Below are 18,305 nucleotides of genomic sequence, written 5' to 3'. Positions count from 1 at the left end.
TAATGCCCTGGCATTCTTCATGAATCTCATGAATAAGGTGTTCATGGAATACCTGGATAAGTTTGTGGTTGTCTTCAATGATGACATTCTTATCTACTCCAAGTCAGAAGAAGAACATGAGCAAACATCTGCGGATAGTGCTAAAAACGCTGAGAGAGCATCAGTTGTACGCCAAGTTCAGCAAGTGTGATTTCTGGCTGCGTGAAGTGAAGTTCCTTGGCCATGTGATCAATGCTCAAGGAGTTGCTGTGGACCCCAGTAATGTGGAGTCAGTGATCAAGTGGACCCCACCTAAGACGGTTTCCCAGGTTAGAAGTTTCTTAGGACTTGTGGGCTATTACCGCCGGTTCATTGAGAATTTCTCAAAGATAGCCAAGCCAATGACACAGTTGTTGAAAAAGGAAGAGAAGTTCAGATGGTCAATTGAGTGCGATAAGAGTTTTGAAGAGCTCAAGCAAAGGTTGGTGTCAGCACTCGTATTGATTTTGCCAGATCAAACGAAAGACTTCCAGGTTTACTGTGATGCATCCAGATCAGGGCTTGGATGTGTGCTGATGCAGGAAGGAAAGGTGGTTGCTTATGCCTCTCGTCAGTTGAGACCACATGAGGGTAATTACCCGACCCACGATTTGGAACTAGCAGCTGTAGTGCATGCCCTAAAAATCTGGCGACACTACTTAATTGGTAACAAGTGTGAAGTGTATACGGATCATAAGAGTTTAAAGTATATCTTTACACAGCTGGATTTGAACCTTCGCCAGCGAAGATGGTTGGAATTGATCAAGGATTATGATTTAAGTATCCATTATCATCCGGGCAAAGCAAATGTAGTTGCAGATGCTTTAAGCCGGAAGAATTACTGCAATGCTGCGGTATCAACGGAAGTTTGTGATCAGATACAACAGGAGTTCGAACGACTAAATTTGGGTTTAGTCGAAGAAGATTTTGTGGCAGCCCTAGAAGCGCAGCCCACATTGGTGGATCAAGTTCGCCAATCCCAAGCAAATGATCCGGAGATAGCCGAGCTAAAGAAAAATATGCGAGTTGGTAAAGCTCGAGATTTTTCAGAGAATGAACATGGGACAATCTGGATGGGAAACAGGTTGTGTGTATCGGATAACAAGGAGTTAAAGGAGTTGATACTCTAAGAAGCTCATCAAACCCAGTACTCTATTCACCCCGGGAGCACCAAGATATATCAAAACCTCAAGAAAAGTTTTGGTGGGTTAGTATGAAGAGAAAAATTGCAGAGTATGTCGCCTTGTGCGACGTTTGTCAACAAGTCAAAGCAGAACACCAAAGGCCAGCAGGACTATTGCAGCCTCTTCAGATTCCAGAATGGAAATGAGAAGAAATCGAGATGGATTTCATCACTGGTTTACCAAGGACCGCTGTCGGTCATGACTCGATTTGGGTAATTGTTGATCGATTGACGAAGGTTGCCCACTTCATACCAGTTCACACTACCTACTTAGAAAAAAGACTAGCTGAGATTTACTTGGCTAGGATCATGTGTCTACATGGAGTACCTAAAAGGATCATTTCTGACCGAGGAAGTCAGTTTACTTCAAAGTTTTGGCAGAAGCTATAGGAAGAATTGGGGACCCGACTGAATTTCAGTACAGCTTATCATCCACAGACCGATGGTTAGACGGAAAGGGTAAACCAGATTCTTGAAGACATGCTCAGAGCTTGCGCTCTCGACTTTGGTGGAACTTGGGATAAGAATTTGCCGTATGCAGAGTTCTCATACAACAACAGTTATCAAGCCAGTTTGCAGATGGCACCTTTTGAAGCATTGTATGGGCGAAAGTGTCGTACACCCCTCTTCTGGGATCAAACAGGAGAACGTCAAGTTTTTGGGACAGAAGTTTTAAGTCAGGCGGAAGAAAAAGTCAAAATAATCCGAAAAAGCTTGAAAACAGCCCAAACCAGACAGAAAAGTTATGCAGATAATCGTCGAAGGGACTTAGCCTTCGAAGTAGGAGACTATGTGTACCTCCACATCACACCTTTGCGAGGAGTACACCAGTTTCAAACCAAGGAAAGTTGGCACCACGTTTTGTGGGACCATACCGGATAGTGGAACGTAGGGGAGAAGTTGCGTATCAGTTAGAACTCCTTGCTAACATGGCCGGAATCCATGACGTGTTCCATGTGTCGCAGCTCAAAAGGTGTCTCCGTGTGCCTGAAGAACAGACCAACTCCGAGCATATCGACCTACAAGAGGATTTGACCTATGTGGAGAAACCAGCACGGATTCTGGAAACTAGTGAAAGGAAGACTCGGAACTGTGCGATCAGATTCTGCAGAGTTCAGTGGAGTCACCACTCAGAAGAAGAAGCGACATGGGAAAGAGAAGATGAGCTCAAGGTCGCCCATCCGCACCTCTTCGCCAGCACCTCCGAATCTTGGGGTCAAGATTCCGCTTAAGGGGAGTAGGTTTGTCACACCCGGAGTTTTGTCCCAAGCCTAAGTTCGTAAAAGAAATTCGTAAATAACAATTGGCTTAATTAACTCAGGAAAAATCCCTCTAAAAGAACTTAATTCAATTAAATCGAGGTTCGCAAATCGACTAACTGGATTTAAACTCAAATTACAGAAGTATAAAATTTGGCCAAACAAATTAATTTAAAACTCGGCAAAAGTGGGGCTTTCCTTTTTCCCTCCTTTTTCCTTTCTTTTTCCTTTCTTTCTCAAATTGGGCCAAAGTCCAATTTTCCTCCCCTTCCTTTTCTTTTTCCTTTTTATTTTTTCTCTCCTCCTTCCCGGGCCGGCACAGCCGAGCCGGCCCACCTCTCCCTCCAGGCCGGCCCAGCCCAGCCGGCCTCGCCCGCGCGCGCCTCCTTTTTCCCCTAGGCCACTGCTCGGCCCAGCGCGCCCGCGCCCACCCGCGAAGTCCGCCGCCACTTCCCTCCTCCTTTGCGCCGCTGACAGGCGGGGCCCGCCTATCAGCGACTGCGCCTGCGCCCGCGCCAGCCGAGTCTGAGCCCGCGCCGCGCCGCCGCCGACTCCAACCCCTCCGCTGCAACCGCCGCCGCCGAATCCGGCTCATCGCCGACTCGGTCTCCTCGGCAACCACCGCCCCGCCCTAGCCAGCGCCGCCACCATATAAATTCCCCTCTCCGGCGCCGCCTCACCGATTTTCGCCCGCCGCTCAAGCCGCCGCTCCTCGCCGCCGCCGATCGATCTCCGCCGCCATCGCCGATCGATCGCGCCCACCCGCATCACCACCTCTGCCTCGACCTCGCCGACTCACCCGCACCGTCGCCGCTGCCGGTGAGCGCCTCCTTCCTCCTCCCCTCTCTCTTTTCCTCCCCGGCCGACCGCCTCCGAGCCGCACGCCATCGTCGGACTTGTGCGGCGTTCGTCGTCGTCGCCACCCGTCGCCGTCGTCGTCGCCTTCGTGACGTCGTCGTCAAGCCGCCACCACCTGCGCCCGCACACGCCAGCACTCATCGCTCGTCGTCGTCGCCGCGCCAATCCGTCGCCGCCGTCTCGGTCGTGCGTCGTGCGCCGTCGCCGTCTCGCCGTCGCCGCCATGCTGTGCGCCATGCGCCGCCGCTGCCGCCGCCCGCCGATCGCCGCCGTCGGCCGAACCTCCCTTCCCCGCTCCCCTGTTTCCCCTCACTGACCGACGGGACCCACCCGTCGGCCACCCCTCCTCCTTTCCCCCCTCTCTCTGTCGTGCAGGCCCAACCCGTCAGCCGCACGCCGACCCCCTCTCCTCACTCCACCCGGCGGGTCCCACCCGTCAGCCTCTCCTCCCCTCTCTCCCTCACCGATAGGTGGTCCCCACCCATCAGCGCCTCCTCTCTCCTCGCTGACATCAGCAGCCCCATTAATTGCGCAATAATTGATTTAGGACTTTTCTGTTTAGTTAAAAAACCCACAAAACTTCTAAAATTCATAAGTAATTCATCTAGTCTCCGTTTAGGTCCATTCAAATTTCATTAAATTCTTAAAATTGTCAAGAATCCATTAAAAATTACTTTCTTTTGTTGTTTCAGTACAGTTTGTGCCTGTTTTATTTATTTTTGTGCTTTGTCGCTTAGATTCGGACCCCGCCGAAGAACCGGTTTACATCGAGATCGTCGCCGAAGTTCCCCAGGGGCCAAAGCAAGGCAAGTGGCACTCATCTTTGATCATATTGAACCCACTATTGCAAATTCCCCACTTTCTTTATTCAAATATGCATTGTTTTAAATAAAGTATTTACTGTATTTATTTTCTTCGGGTAATCCTTATTATTATGCCGTTGATTATGCAACTTTATTCATTGCTAGACCAAGGGTAACTTGATTAGAGTTAGACCTAGGTTAATGCTTAGCCGTGCTTAGAACAAGTAGCTCATGGGATCACATTTAATCATGCTTAGTTCTGAATAGCTGTAATAATGATTCACTACCCGGTTCGGCTTAATGTCAACTAAAATATTGATAATGGTGGGCTGCGGGTGCATGGTTTTGAGAGTCGCATCCATGGCAATTAATGACCGGTTCATGGGAAACCCTGGAAGTAATTAAGTGCTAACTACATGTCGAAATGGGTAAGGTGGGATTTGAAGCATGGCTTCGAACTATTTAACGTACCAAGGCAAGGGTAGGCGTGATGGAGTATGGACGGGCAATCGTGGTGTAACGAAAGCCTCTGCTGCTTCCGGATCTACCAAGGCACAAGAGGAGACTGCCCGACTTGGTATAAAGGAGGGGGTGAAACCTGAAGTGCGGTGCGATTAAATAGGGAGGGTTATGTGACGGGTCCTATCACGGTCTGCTTTCCGGTATACCATGGTGGTATGTCGGCGCACGTTCAAGTGTAGCGGAGTCGTATTTTGTGGGTACAGTAGTACACCTCTGATCAGAGTATAATCTATTCGAATAGTCGTGCCCACGGTTACGGGTGAACTCTCAGCTTCACTGTGATTAGTGAACCTTTAATAACTTGAGTAAACTGGTTTTCACCCGGGACTACTGCAACATGGTGTATCGTTGAGTATGGGTTGGGCCTGTCACAACGTGGTGTAACGTTGGACAGTGTTGTGGTATTTTACAACTGTTATTTACTTATCCTTTAATTGATTCAATTATCTTTATTCATTTTTAATCTCTGTTATTTGTTTAACTGCTGCTTTATTGCAACTAACCCTAGCCTGTCCTTGATGATCCCTATGCATCATTTATTGCCCCTTTTTCGTGTTACTTGTTGAGTACGGTGGTTTGTACTCAGCCTTGCCCAACTTTACCCCCCAGAGCTAGAAGTTGAGTCCGTTGGAGGTGTCTCTCAGGAGTGAGCTGGTCTGTCGTTGAAGCTTTGCCTGTGGACTGGAGCCGTACCCGCTGGAGCTAGTCTACTTTTCTTTCCGCTGCATTTTCGTTAGAATAAGTGTTATTTTCAGTTGTTTCTAAGAACGATGGTTATGTAATCAACATTGTCTTTTTGTGTACCCTGGCTGATCCTGGACAGGGATTTTAATACACAATTAAGTTCAGAAATTCGTGTGAGGAATTTCTGGGCGTGACATCACTCTATGTCACCAACTAATGAAAATAGTACAAACCACATGTGCTGAGTATGGGCTGCCCTTAACCTATTAAGTTGTTTAGAGTTTAGCCTTGCATCTTGGTAGGCCAAAGGGTATGGGTTACCGGGTTTTGCTAACTTATCGGAACTTTCTATGGTTTGTGATATGATGAAATTGATTAATGACATATGGCATGTGGTGATTTGAGCGGGTAGTCTGTCCAATACAACGGTGTCGTGCCTCGTAAGTAGCGTGGGTAAAACACACATCGTGCTGATGCAAGGCTAGACAATAAACAATGTAATGATTTCATTATGACCTCTAGATCACACTCAATGTGTAGAGTATGGTGATACCGGCGGGTATCGAACAAACTAGAGCGATCCATATCATATGGGCTTAAAAGTTGTACAAACTCTGCACTAATCGATTAGCCATGCTCATGGTCATGAGCGGCATGGTGAAGTGTCATGAGTATAGTGGGTGATTTTGATAAGCTCTTGTGAACTTGGAAAATTGTTAGAATGTTTTGTTGGTGAACTTGGGTAAAGTTCGGTGAATGGTGATGAGATGATGGTGAGTGGTGATGATCTACCTTGAGGGGTAGATGTGTGTTATTTATTCATTTACATTACAAGTTTTACTTACTCTATATTATTGTTATAAAATTTCGTTACGAAACATGTTGTAAACTAAAACTGGCATTTATGCAAATTAACCTATACACAGCTTATCCTTGAATATGACCAACATGTAGTATGCTAGGGTTGTTCCCGGCTTTCCAGTACATTAATTTGATTAATGTACTGATTTCTTGTTTTCTTTTACTTGTTTTTGCTCAGACCTACTGCAGGTAATGACGGTTTGGATGATGAGTTTGATGTAGATTGTGATGTTGCAGATTTCTAGGATGGTTCTAACTAGGGATTTACCCTACTCGGTTTGCCTATGGGCTTTTGGGTAGCACGCTTACCTTATTAACCAATATGTATGGCTTGTCGCCAAGTACTACTTAGAACCTTATTAAGACTATTTATGTTTTATGCTTAGAACCACTTATTGTTTGGATATTATGTTTGAGATGATTTATATGAGACTATGTTGTATTCCTAGGCGACTAGTCCCACATGAGGATATGTTTGAAATGGTTGAGATAACCGGTGAATATGTCTTTGTTAAGATCGAGTCTCTGGGGTACGCTTTTGGTTGCCACCATCAAATGGTTGACGGGCGTATGATGTAGATGACTAGCGTGGCTATTCTAACGGTTGTGTCTTCTATTTTATATCCGATGGCTTAGAGCCTTCGTAGTGCACTCTTCAAGACATGTCGGGGTCTGCGATGAGGTGGGATGGTTACCATAATTATTTGGGTTTTATTTGAGACCCAATCCATCCAGATATTTCACGCTGACATGCCTCGAAATGTTGCACCACCTAGGCTTTGGGACGTCCTCACAATAGATATTGTTCATGTGAGAAAAATAGAAAAAAAATACTATGAATAGTGATGCAGATACTGTAGCCACACCGATGTAGGTACTGTAGCTACAAAGATGAAATAAGAAGCTCTTTCAAACAGCCCACACCTTCTAACACCTTCTAACAACATGGAGTCAATTGAATCCAGAATTAACTAGAAGCTAGAAACTGAAAGACTCAATTTTTCTAGATTTTAAGGAGTTGCTTTCTCACTAGCTGCTTCTTACAATCATAAGTTCCTCTACACAGAACCTTAGAGTGCATCGTCTTACTTTTTCATTTTTCATATGTATACTTCCAGAGGACTAAATGGTGTATTTTTAAAAGTAAATTCTATAAAATATTTCCTTAGAATATATATATATATATATAAAGTTTTTTAAGCTAACACTTGATTAGTCATTCACTAATAAGTTGTCATGTTATTTTGCCAGAGATAAGATATCCAAACCTAGCCTCCTATCTTTTCGCTTATACTTATATGTTAAAATTTGAATTTTAAAACTTAAATTTAGAGTTAATTATGGGGTTTTGTCATTATAGTTTATTTTTCAATCTTTGCTTTTAGATTAATAAGAACACACATGTAAAAAATTTATCCACAAATTATTTTTAATCACTAATAAGTTGTTTCACTTATGCTTTTTTTACCAAAACAACGAGGTTGTTGTACTACCGAAGGCGCACTTAGAAAATTTATTAGTATCTCCGATTGTAGACCATCAGCATTATCTTTTCACTTATACTTATGCTTATAAGCTAAAATTTTAATTCCCAACATTAAATTTTAAGTTGGTTTTGTTTTTATCATAGTTTATTTTTTAGCATTTGCTAAGAACACGTATATAAATATTTGATTTACAAATTATTTTTCATAAATAAATAAATATATAGTTCCGTATTTTCCCTCGATCACCCAAACGATGAACACCCGCGAAACACCGTTGGCGTAGCATATTGATTTGCTCACCTTCCGGCTGCATGCTGGCAATTCAATCAACGTGCTGGATCTGCCCCCGTTGTGCTTTGCCAGTTGTATGGGCTAATTGGATGTGTCTTGTTTGACAAAGTACAGTGTCATGTTGTTGAAATCAGTTATTAAAAAATGCTTAAAATTATGAACTTTTAGTGCTACGTAACTTTTTTTTTTCTAAAGTTCTTTGACATTCTTGTCATGCGACCATGATTCCATATGCAAGACAGATATTTCTAGCATTCCTTCCCCCAACCCCACCCCAACCGCGGAGATAGGAAACCGCTATTCCGGCCGAAATTTTCAGATTTTTTGAATTTGTGTGAACATACTCAAATTTGTTCCAAAAGTATTTAAATTTATAATGGGTGAAATTGAAAATTTGAATGTGATCTTAGACCAATAGAAGCTTTCAGTCGCTACTCACCAGCAAGTTGAATATCAGTAACTAGCTAGATTGTTTTAGTCCGAATTGAAAGTCATTTGTGTGTAAGTTTAGCTAAGTCACTTAATTATCTGAATTTTTTTAATTAAATATAGCCCATGCAAGTTGATTGATTTTTAGTACTACAGTCGAAACTAACAATGGCAAAAGGGTTTCACTTATTTGTCGGATCATGTCTAGAGGTTGAACATTTTCACCTCAATTCAATCTCTACACAAACATTCTACGTCAATTCCTTTTGCCTCATTATTTTTTCTTATTTACACGTGCATTTCTCCACTAGTTCTAGTTACTCCACGACAAATACAAGCATGCATGTGAAAGTGCATCTAGGCTTCCAAATTGTTTTAGTAATTAATGACAATCAATTAGTGATGACTAATATGAGATTGTTAAGGATAATAGTAGTCCTCATGATAGTGAAGTCATTGCATTGCCCATCCTGAAAAGAGAAGAAAAGCGGTAAAATTATGTTGAAATGTGTGTTTATTTTAAGTCAATTAGAAATGTCGTATTATAAAGATTGGTATTTCAATGAAATCTAGGAATTAGGCCAGTGCTCAGAAATACTTTTTGAAGTGTCACTTGTGATCTTTTTGAAGTTGTGTTCTCTTGACCGAAGCTTTCGAAGATATGACCTAAAGTTCCAAACAGGTCATTTGCTCTTGTATTTTAGTTCAGTAAAAACCACCAGAAGTTTTGGTGGTGACCACCGAAAGTTTTGAATGACCATGGCAAAGCTCATATTCGGTTATGTAAAATGGCTGGAAGTTCTTGTGGCGACCACTGAAAGTTTCGAAGAGCTTTGGTCACTTGGTTTCGGTTTGGTAAGTTGACCAGAGGTTGTAATGGCTACCACCAGAAGTCCCAAAGGTGTTTGGGCACTGATTTTTAGTACTATAAGATGGTCAGAAGTTCCGGTGGTGAATACATAAAGTTTTAAAGAGTTGTTTTTCAAAAGAGATTTTGAGTTTCTAAGTGTTAAGGGCAGTTGAGATTCAACTGACCGGAAGTTCCAACGGTGCCTTTGGGAGAGAATCTTTTGCTCCACCTCTCAAGCTAGGGTTGTTGTTGCTATTGTTCATCCTTTTGGTCCTTGGCTTGATTTCTTGAGGTTCATTTTGAGTCTTGCTCTCTCATTTCCTACCCTCCATAGATCTAAGTATTTGGATTTTGTGTGTGAAAGAGTGGTTGGTTTTGAGCTGGTTTGAGTGCTTTGTTGACTTCATGAGAAATTTCTTAAGCACTAATTCATCCTTAAGAAGTTCATTGGAGGCATTTTACTCTTGGCGGTTGAGGACACCTAGACGGCTAGGCGTCACTCCTTGAGCCAATAAGGGTGTGTGGTGAGCAAAGTAGAAGTTTGTGAAGGTTGGGTCTCACCTCCAAAAGAAAAGAGACACCCCAAGTAAAGGAATTGCATTTGTGCAACCCTGAGGATAGGGTTTGGAGAAACTTGACTCAAGTGAGTTCCTCAACGAAGAGTACAATTCCCTCAAAAATGGACTTCGGTAAAAAGTCTCCGTGCAAAATCTTAGTGAAAACTTTCTATTTCTCTCTCTACCTTTGCTCTTATTGTCACTTGTACTGTAGCTAATGCTTGGGCTATACTTGTGGTGCTTGTTGACTTGCTATAGTAGTTTGCTAGCTCACTGTTCATTTCATTAGCAAATAGACTTGGGCCGCGTTCGGCTCCGCCTATTAGTTAACTTATCTCTCTCGTTTTCCTCGCGCACGCTTCCCAAAATGTTAAACAGTGTATTTTTTGCAAAAAAATTCTATAGGAAAGTTGTTTAAAAAAATCATATTAATCTATTATATATTTTTTTAATAATTAATAACTAATTAATCATGTACTAATCTATTACTACGTTTTCCGTACCTGATAAGTTAACTAACGGACTCCCTGCCGAACGCGGCCTTGGTATAGTCGGAAGTTTCGAAGGTTGAGCGGAACTTCCAAAGGTTTTAGCTTCGGTTAATTTGTTTAAAGATGTTATCTCCTATTCACCCCCTCTAGGCATTTGATTTACTTTTTCAGTATGCTCCTTACTTGTATTAGAAGCTTCACTAATCGCCAGCTTCTCATTTGTTTAATAATCACTAAATAAATACCAACCACTGCTATCGTTTGGCTTTTTGAGTAAAAAACAAAATGAAATATTTGCAAATGTGAAATAATTTATGAATCAAACTTTTATATATGTGTTCTTAATGATCTAAAGCAAAGACAAAAATAAATAAACTATAATAAAAAAACCCAAAATTAAATCTAAATTTAAGGTTAAAATTCAAATTTAACTTATAAGTATAAGTAAAAGCGAAAAGACGATGCTCCAAGTTGCTAACAAAGGTATATGTACATATAGACATTTGTTTATGAGGATTGCTTCGCCACTAACCAATTAAGTGAAATATATTTTATTCTCAGCTTAGGATGATGTTCCCTTGTTTTTGCATAGCATCTAAATGGTTATGAAAAACAATTCTAGAGGATAGATTAACTTGTGATTATTATCTTATAAATATACAAGTTAAAATTCAATTTATAACAAAGAGAACAAACGAAGTAATGTATCCGTGCTAATGCTACGGCATTATACACATCGTCTGGATTGATCTGAGTATACCAAGATATTAATTAATAACTAAAATAAATATTATTTAATCTGAAAGAACCCATTAATATTACACACAATAATATGCATTGGCATTGAAAAGGTAGAATTAAAGTAATACCATGAAAAACATATGTTAAGCAACCAGAAAAAGTATATATTAAGCAACCATGAAAAGCACATGTTTTCACTAGTTGTGCTATTCATTCATTATTATCCGAAAACATTCACGAGTTCGTTTTGTTGTTTTTTATTGAAAGCTCGGGAGCAATTTTGCCATTGTCTGCAGTGATTCAACGTTAGACAAATCAAAGGATTAACTTATTTTACCAATCAAAATTTAGTACCAATTCAACACGCAATTCTACGTATCCCAAACACTCGTTCCTATTCACCAAATATTTATTTCATATTATTATTAGTGATTAATTGCAAGTTAGAATTTAGTTCATGAAGACCTCATCCTTATTTAGTCACTACCTACTTATTATACATAAATACACAATAAACTTATTCAATATCATGACATCTATTATTTAACCTTTTAAATAAAAAATTATCATGTAAAACATCTAGATAACACTCCCCCAACTCTAAATCAAAAATAAAGTAGTGCTCTATATTATATTAAAAATAGATAGATATTATTTATTATTATTTATCTAAGCCTGTGGTATAATATTTACATATTTCCAAAATGTAAAGTAGTAGTGCTACATTACCCATCAAGAAAAAATAACACTGTACATGCTATTCTCTTCACAATTAATATAATTATACTATCTTATTATTGTTCACTTTTAAATGATAATATATCAACATGTATATGCATACACATAGGAACAACTCTAATCATGTAGTATTTTTTATATAAAATTACTGAAGGAAACAAAATATCACTACAGACGACATGTACTGTTGCTATGGACGATGTCAATGTATTGATAACTGCGAAAGTGGTGCGTACACTCCTACGGATGACGTCAATATGTTGTCAGCCACAAAATGCTACTGCATCAGCCACCTACCAACGTTTCTTGCTACTGCGGACGATGTGAATGACATCAATGTGAGCCGCCAACCTACAGTGATTCTGTGAAAAAGTTTATGTTGTGTAAAAAAAAACCCTCGTAATATAGAAATAGTATATCAAATTAGTGATCCTTACACCAAAAAAAATTTAATTAAGTATTGAAGATTCAAAAAGAAAAGGTACTTAATTAGTTAATGATCTTTCCATGATAGGATGTTGACTTTCAATATCAAAGGTTTCTGCTCAATAGAACATCTGCCTGCTATAGGAGAGGAGGATCTGAATCGTTAAACCACGTACGGATGTTTGAGCCATCAGATGTGTCACACGACGACTGACGAGTAACAAGTTGGTGCACTTATGAGTACTATGTATATAAATATTCATAATTATATTTATTTTGTTTTTATTGTAACTTGTATAAGTTGATTTTTGATCTTGCATGTTTAGGTAGAGATATATTATTAAGACATGTTCAATGGTAGAACATATTATGGGCTCTATCTCAAGTCACATCAGCAGAAAAAACTACTCATACAAAGGACAAGTCTCTCAGGCTGACTCTTCATAATTAGACTAATTAATTTCTCGTTCATATTCATCTGATCAGCGCCTCTAATTAGAGTCAGCACACACACAAAATAGATTTTATGGTTGTCTTCTCGTTTTATGTGCCAAGAGTCGATGTTTGTTGACTCCATGCGAAACAACTCATTCTCTCTCCTATCGTCTATTTTTTCCACGTCAGCAAGCATATAACAATAGAGACGACAATAAAAGCCCTTCGTACGTATCCTTATATTACTACTTTGATGACATGTTAGGATAAAGAGGATATTTCCATACTCTATATAGGGGCAAGATGCATGCCAAGACACACTCATACTGAGAGAGAGTTAGTTGTATATGCATGCAATGCGCGCGTAGGTACCAATTTGCCACACAAATCTTGAGCAGTTAGCTGCCACAATTTGGCACCCATGGAAAAACCCAAGAAGCCGGCACTGAGACGGCGGGAGACGACGGCGGCGGCGGCGATGGACGTCAAGAAGATGTCATCTTCTCTCAACGTCTCCTCGTCCTCACTCCGGAGCAGCAGCAGCGAGCTGGACCACCTGGGCAGGGAGAGCTATGGCGCAGCCCCCCATGGCGCTGCAGGCAGGAGGCCAGCTGCCACGGTGAGGTTCGCTCCTACACCTACTACGCTCTCCTCCTCGTCGGCGGCGGCGGCGAGGAGAGCTGGCTCTTCTTCGCATGTGGTGTCGTCGTCGTCGTCGCAGCTGCAGCGGGCCGGTGCTGGGGTGGCGAGGCCGGCGACCGCACGGCCGGCCTCCGTTTCTGGGCCGAGGGCGAGGACGTCCGCTGGGAGGAGCGGGAGCCTGCGTGGAGGAGGGTCGCCGGAGCTGGGGCCGAAGGGGTTGAGGCGGAGCTGGGGGTGGGGGACAGGTGGCGGCGGCGACGTGGAGGAGAAGGCGAGCGTTGATCATCGCCGGCCGCGTGATGATACCATCGCCGTCGGCGAGATTAAGTCTCAGGCTCGGAGTAACTCGGTGAGTTATTGAGTTTTACAACAACAACAATAATAATAATTATTATTATTAATTGTTGGCTGCCTTGGAATTTATTTAATGATGTAAATGCATTCGTTTACATTTCGTAGCAACATGCAAATATGATGAGACGAACGCTACAAAATTGCAGTTTGCATGTCTTTTGTTGTGATGTTTACGACGTTTTTTTTCATTTCATTAAGCTCAAACCATGTGAGATAACATTAAACTCAGTATTGCACGCAGTTGACTAATTACATTTACATGGTTCGATGGAAATGAAACATTTCTACGAGTGAATTAACTGGCTTTCGTGATGGATTATCAGTTGAGGCGATCTTTTGATCCCTTGAGATATGTCTCTCCTTTCTTGTCCAAATACCATACAAATAGTTATTAAAAAACATCAAAATACTTTACAATATTTGTATGATATATGAACAAACCACTTCAAAAGCAACCCACAAATCGAGGAACAAAAAAGGATAAATATAGTAGTATATTTATCTTAGTTTCTCAATGTGCTTTACCAGTTTTGAACTTAATTTTCAGTGAGTGACAAATTTTATTGTATATTGTTACTATATCCATTTTATATCGTAAGATATTTTTGTTTTGTCTAGATTTATCTATTGATGAATATATATAATTTGTATATATGTCTAGATTTATTAGCATTTATATGATTATAAGCATGCTAGAAGTCTAGCATTGTGAAACGGAGAATGGAGTAATTTTTTTCAGAGTATATTTATGGCCATTTGCATTGCCTTAAAATAAATACGCATAAGGGAACACCCCGGATTAGAATCCATCTTTCTTAACAGTCATCTGTTCTAATTTGTTCGGTAACAAGTCATCTATCTGATATTCTCAAAATGCATTTTGCATTCTTAATTATTTTGCTGGGTTTCTCACTCATCAGTCATCACTGATATTGCCTAGTGGTGACCGGTGATGCATTCATTCTTGTAACTTTGGGCTGACATGGACATCACAACTGATTTGTCCATCCGGAGAATGCAGTCATAAAGTTTCAGAACAGCAATTTTTTTATGATTCTTATAATGGAGCGATTCGGCTTTACTGATTTGAGTGATTCCCTTTGAGTGAAACATAAAAGGAATTAGGTGTACCTAATAAGATTTCATGGTTCTGTGCCAAATCTCTGCCTTTTCTACAGTCGTTAGGCCACAACAGCAAGTTTGTCTCTGCTTGGTTTCACCTGTCGGTGAAGCATTATTTTCCATCATCTATGATATAATTATACAGAAACAGTAACATTATTATCATCCCAAACTAGTAATCATATCCATCCTACTCCAGATGCCAAAGTTCAGAATCTGTTCATGTTGAAAAGATGTATTATCAGTACAAGTGATATATTGACACAATTGTGATAGCCACAGTATTTCTGAAGGCAGATCGAGACTGCAATAGCAACTGAATAATAACATTTCTGAATAACAACACATTCAGGTTACAAGAAAGTCCCCAACAGATCAGGAGAAACAGCAGCAGAAGAGGGAGAGCAAGACCAAGATCACTTCCAAGACCATGGCAAGCTCAGTCTCACCTCCAAAATCAGCAGGGGATGTTTCCATGGAGAGGAGAAGCCCCAGCAGCACCGCTGCAACAAGGAAGACCACTGACAAGGCCCCCAGCAGCGTGTCACACATGAACAACATGGTCAGGGCATCTCCTCCTCCTAGGAAGACGACACTGGCGACAATGGGCGCCTCCTGGGAGTCGCTTCCACCAGATCTCCAAAGCATTGGACTGGTATACATATAGTGTAACACATGGTTCATTCAGATTTCAGAAACTCATTTGGTTTTCGACTTTGCGCAGTGCACCGATTGTCGAAATGTGTAGTTTTGCGACAATTGCGCATGCGAAATCGGGTGAAAGTTTGAAGTAACATGTTTGGGAATTTGATCTGTGGATGATGTGCAGGAAGTCATGTGTTACAGGGATGCTGCAGAGGTTGCTGCTGTTGAGGCATTGCAGGAAGCTTCTTCTGCAGAGATTTTGCTCCGGTGTCTGAGGTTTAAGCAGTGCTCTTCCTTCATGATCACAACATCAAAATTGTCAAGAAAGCTGTATAGGAGTAGTAATTTTGATCTTACCATTCAAAACTAGGGAAAAAAGTTCACTTGATCAGATATTTTCTTAGGCAAAACAGAAAACCATTACTTGATTTGAAAACAATGTCTAACAAAAGGGGCCAACTCCGGTGCATTTTAAATAGAATTTAATCCGTACCGTTAATCTATTTTTATCGGACGGCTGTGATTAAATGATACTACTAATAATAATAATAGGTGTAGTAGAAATTTGTTGGGTAATATCATCCTTTTTATTTTGATCTTTATTAAAAAAACAAAATTATAAAATATTGCTAATCAAATAATTAACAAAGTAAAAAAATACTATTTTTCTACTGTTACTATAATTACTACAGTTGCCCCTAAGAAAAAATCTCTCACTAAAAGTAAAGCAAAAACCTGTTCAAATTTTAGATTTTCTTTCAAATTCCTCACACTTTTTTGTGCAATTTCGAATTTTGCATTCAAGTCTGTAAAGGCCTGAGCTGACATTCTGATGAAGCTCTCTATATGACGCAGTGCATTCGCCGACTTGGCCGCCGTCGCGGCGGAGCAGTCGCCGCAGCAGACCGTCGACGAGTTCCTCGCCCTGCAAGCCACGATGGCGCGCTCCTCCGCCGCCGCCCGCCACGCCGAGGACTGGCTCCGCGCGGCGGCCAGCGGCGACCTCGGCCACTTCTCCCTCTACTCCGCGTCGGCCCCCGCCCCCGCCGCCGTCTCCCGGTCCCCGCCGCAGCCGGGGACCGCGGCCGGGGATCCGGACCACACCTCCACCGCGGAAGCGGAGGAGGGGGCGAAGAACAACACGTGGCTGGGGGCGGCCGCGAGGGAGGTCGGGGAGGAGACGCGCGGGTGGTTCCTCGGGCACGTGGAGCGGCTGATCGACGCCGACGCGGCCGGGACGCTGGGGCAGCTGAAGCGGGTGAACGACTGGCTGGAGGAGGCGGAGGCGGGGGTGGGCGGGATGCGGCCGTCGGAGGCGGTGGAGCGGCTGAGGAAGAAGATCTTCGGGTACCTGCTGGACCACGTCGAGTCGGCGGTGGTCGCGCTCAACGGCGCCGCCTGTGCTCATGGCCGCAGAAAATAGGGCGCTAGACAAGCCCTGCAGGCGCCATAACTATATTCGGAATATATATTTGTACTATTATTATTATTATTATTATTATTATTATTATTATTATTATTATTATTATTATTAGAACATATAGTTTCTATTCTATTCTAAGATATAAAAATATAGTATAACTATCGGTTTAGAAGTTATTTTTATTAGAGAGTGTACCTTTATCTTAACTATTATAAAAATAAATACAGTTTTCGTGGTCCGTGGATGGACCATACCATGACCATATATTATACCTGTTACTCTTGATCAACGAATTCATAACCAACGGTAATAGGTCAGGTCGGGTGCTCGATCCGATACCCGCTTTTGTCCGCCCGGTTGATACCTGATAGAATTGTAAATTATAAAATTATCACCGATGGTTTAAAAGAGTAATGCAAATTATAAATAAGCTAGCATAATTTTATCGAAGTTCAAGATTTTGATAGGTCAATAGAAAATAGGTATGAGAGATAGAACAAAATTAACATCTACGTTAATTTTGGGTCGGGTATGGGTTACACACGGGTAAAATATAAAACTCAGTTACTACCCAATAGATTTTTGGTTATGGGCGGATGTACCCATAGGTAAAAAATTAACCCTATACCTATCCGGTTGGGTACCCACGGATATCCGAACCCGTGGTTAAAATTGTCATCCCAAAAAGAGATGATGGGGTGGGCCCCTTGGGAGGGAAGCTGGCACGATCGGATTATACAGGTTCGGGCCAGTGAGAAGCGTAATACCCTACTCCTGTGTGTGGTTGGTTGGGGCTCAACGAGTTACACATTAATTTGGCAAAGCGGCGAAGCACGCTGAATGCCTATTGGTTGTCTACCAGAAAAGCTCTCCCCTTTTCTATAGGCAAGGACCTCTTTTATACTACAATGGGCTACCACATGTGGCTGGACCCATCCTCTTAGGAAAAGAAGACAATATTTTATAGGCAATTAATACCCGTCGAATCTATGGACGTGCAAAAACGGCGCACGTCTTACCGTAGCATGGGTCGCGTTCTTTTGCGATGTGGGCGGAAACACCCACGTTATCCTCTATTAAATGCTAAAGACTTCTGGCTACTTAGTTTTGGCAAACGGCGACGATGATTATGAGCCTAGCGAAGACAGAACGTCAGCTCACTCTAGAGGGGGGGGCAAAAATGCCTCTCATTAATAGTTGACGAGACGGGGCTGACACAGATCATGCCTTCTGCCACATTCAGTTGCATGTAGGGGTCTGACCGGCCTCCTGTCTGCCGTCACATTCGTCGATCCCATCGCGGACGGCTTGGCAGAGCTCCATTAAATGTCTCATGCGTGCCTACGCAGGTGGCCTGACCCCTGGTGTAGGAAGTAACTGCTTCTTTGGTCCTGGGCCCGACCCCTCTCGGGGCATGCCACGTGGTCCGAGGGCGGCTCCCTTCCAATTACACGGTATACCCCAGGCCCATAACACCGATAATGGT

The 18,305-nt window shown here is 42.1% G+C and overlaps 1 protein-coding gene across 1 annotated transcript; it reads left to right on the top strand.

Annotated features, from left to right (window-relative positions):
* Positions 1–13,054: 13,054 nt before the first annotated feature.
* On the top strand, positions 13,055–16,854 carry LOC107305219. The gene is made up of 4 exons (XM_040528992.1): positions 13,055–13,624; positions 15,104–15,406; positions 15,581–15,672; positions 16,252–16,854. The coding sequence occupies exons 1-4, from the start codon at positions 13,055–13,057 to the stop codon at positions 16,817–16,819; spliced, it is 1,533 nt and encodes a 510-aa protein (XP_040384926.1). The 3' UTR covers positions 16,820–16,854.
* The last annotated feature ends 1,451 nt before the right edge of the window (positions 16,855–18,305 follow it).

Source organism: Oryza brachyantha, chromosome 11 (assembly GCF_000231095.2).
Source record: "Oryza brachyantha chromosome 11, ObraRS2, whole genome shotgun sequence".
Taxonomy (NCBI): domain Eukaryota; kingdom Viridiplantae; phylum Streptophyta; class Magnoliopsida; order Poales; family Poaceae; genus Oryza; species Oryza brachyantha.
The sequence above is the reverse complement of the archived record's forward strand: the minus strand, read 5'-3'. Positions and strand labels throughout refer to the sequence as shown.

Excerpts from the sequence above, each read along its gene's own strand:
- LOC107305219 (XM_040528992.1), top strand. The coding sequence starts at position 13,055 with ATGGAAAAACCCAAGAAGCCGGCACTGAGACGGCGGGAGACGACGGCG. Across the intron at positions 13,625-15,103 it reads CTCAGGCTCGGAGTAACTCG|GTTACAAGAAAGTCCCCAAC; the intron begins GTGAGTTATTGA and ends CAACACATTCAG. Across the intron at positions 15,407-15,580 it reads ATCTCCAAAGCATTGGACTG|GAAGTCATGTGTTACAGGGA; the intron begins GTATACATATAG and ends GATGATGTGCAG.